The 11,472-nt window shown below is 33.3% G+C and overlaps 1 protein-coding gene across 2 annotated transcripts; it reads left to right on the top strand.

Annotated features, from left to right (window-relative positions):
- LOC109360904 (protein decapping 5-like) lies at positions 426–5,452 on the top strand. Of its 2 annotated transcripts, none has more exons than XM_019606114.1 (9): positions 426–516; positions 558–728; positions 2,543–2,643; positions 2,769–2,840; positions 2,918–3,844; positions 4,184–4,255; positions 4,466–4,660; positions 4,761–4,871; positions 4,942–5,452. In XM_019606114.1, the coding sequence occupies exons 2-9, from the start codon at positions 572–574 to the stop codon at positions 5,077–5,079; spliced, it is 1,773 nt and encodes a 590-aa protein (XP_019461659.1). In that variant the 5' UTR covers positions 426–516; positions 558–571; the 3' UTR covers positions 5,080–5,452. The 2 variants fall into 2 exon arrangements, with proteins under 2 accessions (XP_019461659.1, XP_019461657.1); XM_019606112.1 differs by having other exon boundaries at positions 428–515; positions 549–728.

Genomic DNA, 11,472 nt, shown 5'->3' with positions numbered 1-11,472 from the left:
CAATCAATATTTAGAAGTGGGTAAGAGACAGATATGATGTGACCCAAACCTGTCTCATGGTTAGTCCTTCATTATGTTTGTATGTGTCTCTATTAAACTACATACAGAGCAATAACATCTCTTAGTTGAAAATATCACTAATTCCCTAATTTTATCATATATACATTATTATTAATATATATACACAGATAACAAAAAATAATATATACACATATTAACATATTAGTGACCATATCAATATTTAGGATCAAATTAGTTTTACGTCAAGAACAAAATTCAAAACATTTAGGATCAAGACAAATCTTACCTTGCCCATCTTGCCTCATGCTCACACATATTGTGGGTAGAGTCTTGCCATTAATACTTCGAGATATATATTGATATTTCTTTTCTTTGTATATATCCCCTTCTCTCTTTCTCTTCTTTCTCTTTTTTCTCTTTTTTCCTCTCCCTGACAGACACAGTCTCTTTCACTCCCATCCTACCAAAAACTAATAGAACCCTAAAACACAACAACAACAACAACAACAACCACAGTACTGTGTGGTTTTATAATTCCAAATCAAATTCAATGGCTTCTTCTTCAGACACCGCTTCTCGTTCATCTAGTTCTGCGGCCGATTCCTACATTGGCTGTTTGATAAGCTTAACCTCAAAAAGTGAGATCAGATACGAAGGTGTTCTTTACAATATCAACACCGATGAATCCAGTATTGGTCTTCGTAATGGTATTGTTCTTTTCCCTTTTTCAAATCTGGGTTTTCTTTGTTTTCCACTAATTTTGTGTCTATATGTCTCAGATCTTTCATTTTATGATAAAAATTTGATTTTTAATTTTATTTCTTGTTTCTTTAGGGGATTCTGTTCAAATTCTGAAATGGGTGTTGGTTATTTAGCAGAATTTGTTGAATTCTGTATTGAATTTCGAAATGATATTTTTGCTTCCGGTCATTGTGTTTTTACCTATCTGGGATTAAGGTTTCTGAATTGTTTTTTTAATAGGTAATTCATAGGGTGTTTTTGTTCAAAAGATGGTTTGAAAATAACTGTGTCGTTTAGGTTTTATGCTTGCCGTATGTGTTCGATGAAAGCGAATTTGAATCTGAAAGCTTTGTTGTTTGCTGCCTATTGTGTGTTGTTTTCACTGCTCTGAGAGCTTTTGATAATCTGTCTTGGTCAGGTTTTATCATTTCTTATTCTTCTGATTGTTTCACGACGGGTGAGCCTCGGTGCAAAGTTAATGTTGTTTACCTTGTAACCTGGAGGTCATGGGTTCAAATATTCGAAATAGACTCTTTGCTTGTGACTTGTGAGGGTATGACTACGTACATCTACCCTCCCTGTACGAGCTTCGTGCACTTGGCCGCCCTTTTATTCTTTGACTGTTTTGGGTGATTGTCACTGGTTGGTAATTAGGGTTTTGGTCTGAGCTTGCTCATTCGTGAGAATCACACAAAACAATGAAGGAATCACAGTCGACAAACCTACAAATCAAGACAGATCTTAAAAAGCTTATAGGGCAGTATAAAGACAGCAATGAGCAGCGGACATCACAACTTTCATATTTGAATTCACATTGCAAGCAAAGAATGTTTAGATTGCCAATTTTTTGGAAGGAAACATAAATGGAATGAATAGTATTAAAGTCCCCTTCAAGAATTGAAGTCGTATAGATTGTATTTTCCTCCAATGGGTGGTTAACCGTTTGGAAAGTATATTAAGTGACATACCTATTTCTGTAGAAAAAATTGTCGTACATATGTTCAGAACACAAGGAAAAAGTTTTCCTGGAATTTTACTAGAAGGGTGGCCCAATGTTCAAGTCTGTCCACCGTTGTGGGGTCCGAGGCTGGTTACACGTGCACAGCCATACCCCGTGTTTGGGAGTTTGTTTTCGTGATTAGAACACGTGACAACCATGTCACAAGTGGGTATCCATAATTAGTCAAGCCAAAGTAGACCCAGTAAACCACATAAAAATTTTAAGCAATTAAAGTCGATGAGTTCATTTTGATTTTGTATTTGAGACAATCATGTCGAACTCGAATTACATGGTGGCAACTCTAACCATATTATAAGGCTCCTCTTCTTGGTTTTTATAATTTTCTTTAAGATAAAAGCCAGAGGAAAACCTTGTCACAGCAGTTGGAGTTGTTCGTTATGTGACCCGGAAGTGATAGGTTGTTATTTTTTAAAGAAAAGGTTTTTGAGGAAAAAATAGTAGGACCAAACCAAATCACAACTGGGTTGTTATTAATCAAGGAAAGCCAAATTGAACTGAACCTCGTAAACTGATTAAAAACTGAAAACAATTATAATCAATGTGTTCAGCTTTGTTTCAGTTTTTATTTATGAAATTGAAATCAAAGAAAACACATCCATAGATGATTCCAATTGTATAAGCAATTAAAACTGATGGGTTCAGTTTGGTTTTCAGTTTTCATTTAAGAAATCAAAATTGAAAGTTGCCATAGACTTTTCGTTAGTTCTTTACTATCACAAGCTAGCTTGGTAGAGTAATACTTCTGGTTTTGTTTGGCAGTGAGATCTTTTGGAACTGAAGGAAGGAAAAAGGATGGTCCGCAAATTCCTCCAGGTGACAAGGTGTATGAGTATATACTGTTCCGCGGGACTGACATCAAGGTAATAAATCTGGATGATTTATTTTTATTACAAGACACTATTTAAATGTTATTGGATGAGGGCTTTGAATGATTTATTTACTGTTAATGTAATCAACCAAACTTCTTTTATAATTCTTCCTGCAGGATTTACAGGTTAAATCTTCTCCACCTGTTCATCCTACGCCATCAGTGAACACTGATCCAGCTATTATTCAGGTTGATGAGTAACTACTTGAATACATAATGCTTCAAATTAAATTAATCTCATCCTAATTTGTGGAATTTCCTTGCAGTCTCAGTATTCTCGCTCAGTTACCACAACTACAGGCTTACCATCTTTAAGTGGGCCTTTGACCGGTCCTAGTTCTCATTCCCCACAACTTGGAGTCCCTGGGTCAAATTTTCAAGCGCCCTTGCCTTTGTATCAACCTGGAGGGTCATGGGGAGCTTCTCCGCCCGCCCCAAATGCGAATGGTGGTGGGCTTGCCATGCCAATGTATTGGCAAGGATACTATGGTGCCCCAAACGGGCTTCCTCAGTTACAGCAGCAATCTTTGCTTCGACCACCACATGGCCTATCGATGCCTTCGTCTATGCAGCAACCAATGCAGTATCCCAATTTTAATCCCTCTTTACCTACTGGACCTTCACATTTACCAGATATCCCATCATCTTTACTCCCTGTGAGTACTAGTTCTCATAGTGTATCTACTTCTGTGCCACCGTCAAATCTTCCAGTAACGTTGCCTCCAGCACCTTCTGCTATTTCAGCTCCTGAACCTTTGCCAGTATCAGTACCAAACAAAGCACCAACTGTTTCGTTTTCAGCAGTGTCACTACCTGCTAACTCACCATCGTTGACTCCTTTTTCCAATGATAGTCTTGATATCGGTGCTGCAGTTCCATCAGTCAACAAACCCACTGCAATTTCAGGTTCAAGCTTGCCTTATCAGACTGTATCGCAGATGACTCCTGCAAATGTTGGATCATCAAACTCTATCCATACTGAAACACCTGCCCCTTCTCTGGTAACCCCTGGTCAATTGTTGCAGTCTAGACCAGCTGTAGCATCTTCATCTCAGCCTTTACAAACATCTCATAAGGATGTTGAAGTGATTCAGGTATCATCAACATTACCTCCAGAGGCATCTGTGCCGGTTTCTGCTGAAACCCAGCCACCAATACTGCAATTGCCAGTGAATTCACGGCCCAGTCACAGGGTACATTTTTCTTTCTATTTCTCTTTCTTATGCCGACACAGACACACTGATTGTGGTTTTAAATATAATTAGTCTGGTGAAGACTGGACTCTTGTAAATTAACTGGAGTATCTTCTCTTTTTTAAATGGAAAACTGTCATAAATGAATTTTTGATGATCCTCCTTCAATTTATTTATGTTCTTATATTTATCATTAAGTCAATTTATTCATATACCATTTATACAAACTGCATATCGGCAAGTATGGGGATTTACTGTCCTATTAAATTATCTTTTTACCATCTTGCCTTTTGATTAAGGACTCTTGAGTCTTGACAAATTTGGTTTCACTTTCTTCAGCATGGTGGAGCTCCTACCCAAACTCATCATGGCTATGGCTACAGGGGACGTGGAAGAGGAAGAGGAGCTGGGGTAAGGCTCTATTTACTTTTTTATTTAAGAGGAAGCTGGAAACTTTTTAGCCCCTTTACATACTTACAGAATCTGAGAACTTGCTAGAATGCTATTACAATTATTTTTCTTTTCTTGTACTAAATTGAATGTTTTACCAGATAATTTTGAGATTGTAATTATCCAGTCAAGGACTTGAGGTTTTGAAATTTTGAATTAATGCTTTGGCAGGGTATGCGCCCAGTTGCAAGATTTGCTGAAGACTTTGATTTCTTGGCAATGAATGAGAAGTTCAACAAAGATGAAGTGTGGGGTCATCTGGGTAAAAGCAAACAATCAAACGAGAAAGATGGGGAAGAAATTGCCAGTGATGAATATGGCAGTGAAGACGAGGGTGATGGTCATGTATCAAAATTGGATGCTAAGGTATTGTTTACCGTTTTGTATGTAACTTAATGCTGTCGAATATTATGTAAATATTTTTTGTTTTCTCAATTCATGACTCTGATTTTATTGGTTTCCACAGCCTGTGTATAATAAGGATGATTTCTTTGACTCACTTTCTTCCAATGCACTTGACCGTGATTCGCAAAATGGAAGAATCAGATATTCTGAGCAAATTAAGATCGATACTGAGGTAATGTCTATCTTGTTTTGTCCTCATTTCCGGATTATGTTCTCAATTAATTTGTTGATTTGTGGTGCAGACTTTTGGTGAATTTTCAAGGTACCGTGGTGGCTGGGGAGGCCGTGGTCAGTGGCGTGGTGGACGTGCTCGAGGTGGTTATTATGGAAGGGGGTACGGCTATGGTGGAAGAGGAAGGGGCCGAGGTGGTCGTGGTTAAGGTGGCAGGGACAGTCAAGTGTTCATTAAGTTGTGGTGGTGAGGAACAACCCACCCACTAACAGCAAACTTTCTTGAAGCTATATGTTTCAAAATTATGTTTTATCTGTTTTTGTTTGGCCTTTAGAATAAGTAGGACAGTTTTTCTTATCATGTTGCCATTGCTAGTCCTTACCCAAAGGAACCTTGTTTGGTGGAAAGACTTCTCTTCACCACTATATTTATTTCATATCAGCAAGGCTGAAATTTAGACTAGTTCATTGCAGTATATTGGTTATGTAAGGCAATTTGCAAAGTTATCCATTTCAGGGATGTTTTCTCCAGTTTTTTGTTGTTAAAGTTGTTCCAATTATCTTCGCTTGAGGGTGGGCCTTGTGCATCTGTATGATTGTGTAGGAGAACTAGTTCAAATTCTGAAAATAATATATTATTGCTGTTAAGTCTTGCTGTTTAAGGGTAAAGTTGTATAAGGAGTTCAAATTTTGCTGTTAAGGCTTGCAGTTTAAGGGTGATATTCTTCTTTTCAAAACAACCTAGCCAATTGGAGAGGCGAAATATAAGACATTGTGGCATACCATAGACAAGGATTCTTTGTTCCAAGAAATTTTTGTCATAATGTATCAAGCCAAAGTAATGTAAAAATATTAATTTCTATTATTATAAATGAGATTTTTCAATTGAGTGGAGACACCAATTGGGATAAAAGTGGGGATAGGTGATCCTATTTGATTTTGTGTTTTGCACTTCATAATAACGTTCTCTTCTTCCTTTCCTTCTCATTTCTCCTTAAGGGCTCGTCAACTTGTTGTCTAAGGATCTCTTCAAAGTGTTGAATTAAAGCTCTATTTTTAATGTTCTTCATTTATTGAGTTTCTTGAGGTTATCCAAGGATATTTATGCGAACCTCCTTCAAAGATCCTTGAAAAATGACTGTTTTAGTAGAAAGTTTAAGTGTTTGGATGTTTAAGATTTGAAGGTTGGTAACTAAATTAAAGATACAAAAAATGAAAGTAATAAGGTCAAAGATAGATTTGTGGAAGGTAAAAAATGGAATGATGAATTTAGAATTGTGTAACAACTAAGAATGATTGATAAACTGACACTTAGACACCACATAGGGTGATTATACTTACAATAAGTCCCTTAATTGGTTCGGCTAAGAACCAAGAACATATCTCACGGTATGCACTACGAAATATGTTAAACAAATTATTCTAGTTATTTTATTCAGAAAAATGAAAGAAAATTGAGAAGGTTGGGTCCTTACCATGGACAACTCGTCCTCACCACAATCATGTCGGCAAGAACTCCTTCCTTGGTTTCTTACTATCCTATGTTCTTTGATTTGCTCCTATAAAGGTTGTTCTTGGTATTTGAAGACCCTTGATTGGATACAAATTATTTTTCTCACTCTCTTAGATTAATAGATCCTCTGAGGAACAGATCACATATTCCATCACATTTATGAGTAAGAAAATAATATTTTTCATAGTGTATGTTTGCATCTTCCAACAGGTAACATTCTCAGATATTAAACATTTTCATTTATTAAATTATTGTTATATATTTTTAATAATCGAAATATGTTCTTATCTTTCAACCTTTTAATTTATTAATTATTTTAATAAAAAATATTTAAGTTTTAATATATTATTCAGTTGATTCATCTTTTAATTATTTATAACTTACATTACTAACAACCTTGAAAAAAAGGAATTTCTATTTAAAATTAAAGAATATGAAAATATTAAAACAATTAAATTTTAATTTTCTAAATTACATATATACATACATATTTAAAATATTATTCTGAATTTAAACATTGGTGCTAGGACACTTGCTAGTTTAATATTAATATATTTTTTGTATGAGTGAAATGTATTTGGAAGCAAACAAAATATTACTTCTATTCAATTAATGATATTAATCTTTAGTATGGTGTTGGTAGGTGGGCTAAGCAATAGAACTTTATGAAGTCGCCTAAACTAAATCTAAATTCATCGGTGGAGATATTGAAAAGGTAATCTAACGCTCAAGTTAGTATATAAATGAGGTGAAGGGTTAGAGAGAAAGCAATAGCAAAAGTTCAAGATATGAAAATAAAAATATTTTCTTATGTGATGAGCCCCTTATTTATAGTGGAAGGATGCATGGAATATTCCATGAGGTGAGCCCCTTATTTATATTGGCATGATCGACCGTTTGGGCTTGTCGGCCTGCCTTGGACAAATTATACAAGGGACTGGTTATACCGTGTCAAGCAGCTCTAAAGAGACTATACTCTATGGATAGTGATTTATAACCTGTAGTGAGTTCAATAGGCATATTCTAGACATGTCATTATCGTATAGCAGGAAGTTAGATGAAAATTGCAGGTGGCATGCAAGAGATGTTCATTGCACGCGGTGTGACAATCCTATATTAGCAGCATGGCAGGTAAATGATAGAGGTATGGTCTCAATACTGGCTCAGACAGTGGTGTCCAGTCAAGGACGTACCTCCTGGTATTGTCCAATTGATCGGATCACATTATGATGTCCCATGAAATATCCAATCTTTGGCCGGTAATGAGAAACTTAGCCCAATTAAGACATGGATTATTTGACCGAATAAAACAATAGCCCCCAATCTATTAGTATAGTCAGAAGTTGAACGTGCTAGTAAACTTGTATGCTTCTGACCGTAGATCATTGGGAGGCTTGATCCCATCAAGATGGGGAACAATTTGACCAGAATGAAACAAATATGATATAATTCAATCTTCCTTATTTATCTGTCTGAAGAATAAAAATTTGTTTAAAAAATTAATAATTATAACTCCTTTAATCTTTATTACAAAAACCATCTAAATTAGATCTTTAAGTAAGCTTTTTCATTAGGTGGCCTGTCTGCAGATACTTGGGGTTCCTTTTCTGGGTGAGTACTCTATGTTTTGTACGAATTGCAATCAAGTACTTTGGTCTCTGCCTCCATCAAATCCAACAATAGCAGTGGATCCATTGCAAGTGTTGTTGTCTACAATTAAAAATGCATTGTTGACAAAGACACGTAGGTTATTTAGTAAGTAATGTAATTATGAACACATTATTCTATAACATGCGATTGGGACAGTCGGCAAACCCTTTTATTAGTGAATACTACCTACCTAAAATAAATGTTTTTCCATGAAATATGCTTATATTTATCTATTTCTAGGGAATTAAGATAATATTATTTAATAAGAATGAGTTTTGTAACTATTTTTATTTAATTAATAAGATAGATAATGTATGAAAATGAGCTACTATAATTATTATAAAGGATAAATTAAAAAAATATTACATAAATTTAATATAAGCAGACATTTAATTACACCACTCATTTTACTTTTTTCTTTTGAGGATATTTTTTTTAGGAAAATGAATGCTTCAATTGTCAGACATCTCCTAATTGTATGATTCTTTTCCCTCCAAAGTTCAGCACAAAAAGAATTCTTGAATAATTTTTGAAGTAGTAGAGTTGTTGATAGTTATTGCATCAATGTATCAATATATAATCTAGATTTCCCGTATGGAATTACTTTTGAATGAAGAGCTCAATTAAATTTATTTTGTTTGTATCAATCAACATACTTTACAAACAAAAGAGTAGAATAGATGATGTGATCCCCTTCACAGAAATGCCAAAATTTGAGATAAATTAACGACGGTTTGATGCCTGCAGCAACATACTATATACGACGAAGACAATGAAGATGAAATGTAGTTATGATATTTTTTTATATTTCATCTAAAAAGCTATTTGATATTCAGTTAAGTTATTCATTTTGTATATAAAAGTATAAAAAACATGGTGCAAATGAAATGGGATTATGTGAAACTTCCGATTAACTCAAATTTTAGATATTCTCTAATGTCTTGTTTGGAAGTATGGTTTTGGAGGGAAAGAGAAGAGAACGAATGACTTTGGAAAGCATTCCTCTTATTTGAGAGTTGAAGAATGATATGGGAAGGTTTTTGAGAGTTCAAAACCTCTCCAAAATCCTACTCCCAAATAAAACTTAAAAGTTTGTTTGTAAATTGGAGTTTGGAATGGATGAAGGGAAAAAATGATTTGGGAGTCATTTCATAAGTATATTTCATGGCTCCCAAACTTTTCACTTCCTCCACTCTAAAATTCAACTCTCAAACAAACCTTAAGTTGAGGACAATATTTATTAGTCATAAAAAAATATAAATATTTATACGAAAGCATTAGCCAATTATAGGCTTAATAAAGGCAAATATCATTCACCTTGAAAAATGATACAAATGTCATAAAAGATAATGAAATCCTACTGTATGTTAGAATAATATAATCAAAAACAAAATAAAGGGTGTGCTTCGAAGAATTGGTTGAAAACTAGATAAAGGCTAAAAACATAAAATGATATAACCGCTATAATAAACATAAACAATAACTCATAATAATAATTCATTTCAGTTGAGTGTAATAATAAGTCATTTCAATTGGGCATATAAGTTACGAGCTATTACAAGTAAATAGGTGAGGCTTGAGCTTAAAAAATTATTAGTCACTTATGAATAATTTGAATTGATCTATAACATACTCATTGGTTTTCAAGTCATGTTGATATAAATAGATAAATAAATGGGAGAGAAATCAATTGTGGGTTGCTGGTTTTGATTTGTGAAGGAAGATACGGTATGTTATATTCGGCCAAAAACAAAGGAAAGCAGTGGATTAGCCTCCAAATAATGAGAAGATTGGGTGAAAGCTAAGAAAAATATTTTACATTTTTATTTTCATCTTATATGTTTTTACTAGTAATCATAAAAATCACGTTTGTGAGGAAGTGATGAAAACAGATAGTTTTACAATTTTTACAAAACTAACAACTAAAAGTGGGGTAATATATATATATATATATGTTAGTGTAAAGATTTATAAACAATCACTATCACTGTATCCATCACTATTCATTTTTATTATTTTCTAAACGTCAATAATGACTAAATACAAATGGTAAATATGATACGATAACAATATATAAAACTCATATACTGTAAATGCATATACTTTTACATATATATATATAAACCAATATTTTAAATTATAGTCGTCAATTGCTATTGCACTTATTTTGCGTTTATCATAATTGTGAAAAATTATATAACAATACAACTAATATGGTTGTAATGTTATTAAGAAGACTCCCAAAATTATAATATTACGCTCTGGAGTAAAATTTAATTTAAAACACAAATGTAAATTGATAATAAAAATAGAAAATAAAATAAATTCGTTTCATTTGACTGTCAATAATTTCTAAATTAAATTAGATTTATATTTTACCTAATGGATAAATTATTTAATGGTGAAGTAAGGGGAAAAGCAAAAAGAAAGCACTGCTTTACAGTTATCCATAATTTAACTATAACATATTAATTAACAGGATTTGAAGGAAGTAGTTTATCGTCAAAGAATGATTAAATACGGAAAAAATATGGGATAACATTGTGAAACAATCAGAGGAATGTAATATTTATACACTAACAATATAAAGATTTATACATAGTTACTAAATTATGTACAATGGTTTTATATCTTCCATTGATATTAAACCTAAATACACATATTGTAGCAAGTACTATCGAGATGGCCACAAGCATAGACCAAATATTTTTATTAAGGATTTTCTTAACCTTAGCCTTAAAGATGATGGTAAAAATCCAAAAAAAAATAATATTTATTGGGAATGATAAAATGAAAAAACTTGTATATTTAGTTTTCCAAGGTAAATTATCTTCATTTGGGTTCTTCGGCAAAACTATGCTTTTACACTAACCAAACTCATTAGAAATTCATATCATTATTATGCTACAACTTAAAATCTTTTGTGTCGTGCCGTGCGAGCTACTCATGTTTCTTGAATATCACTCACCAACATATCAGATCAATTATAATTATTATTTTTCTTGCTTTCACGAATCATTACTTGGACGAAATAACAAGATATCATAGTAATCCCCAAAAAAATGAAATGCACTGAAATCTGAAAATGTATCACATTCACAAGTTCTTGTAACTCAAACAAATGAATTAATTAGTACATGTAGTGTACAATATCTCAATCTGGGCAATATCATATACCTTACAAAATAAGCAAGAGACCCATTGTCTCAAATCTTGTCTCACACATTGTCTCACTCAATAATAATACAACCAAAATAACAACAATAATTACATAAGATATTGTATGAGACAAGATTGAAGGATAACAAATCTCTGTTCCAGAATAAGATGATGAATAAACAAGGGGCAAAGAAAGTCAAGAAAAAAATGATTTAGTATCATCACCAAGGTCACAATTAATCACTGTCGAAGCCTCCATTACTAACCATTACTTTTGCAT

This window comes from Lupinus angustifolius, chromosome LG11 (genome assembly GCF_001865875.1).
Source record: "Lupinus angustifolius cultivar Tanjil chromosome LG11, LupAngTanjil_v1.0, whole genome shotgun sequence".
In the NCBI taxonomy this organism is placed as follows: Eukaryota; Viridiplantae; Streptophyta; class Magnoliopsida; order Fabales; family Fabaceae; genus Lupinus; species Lupinus angustifolius.
Note: the sequence above shows the minus strand (reverse complement) of the source record. Positions and strands in the feature narration are given on the sequence as shown.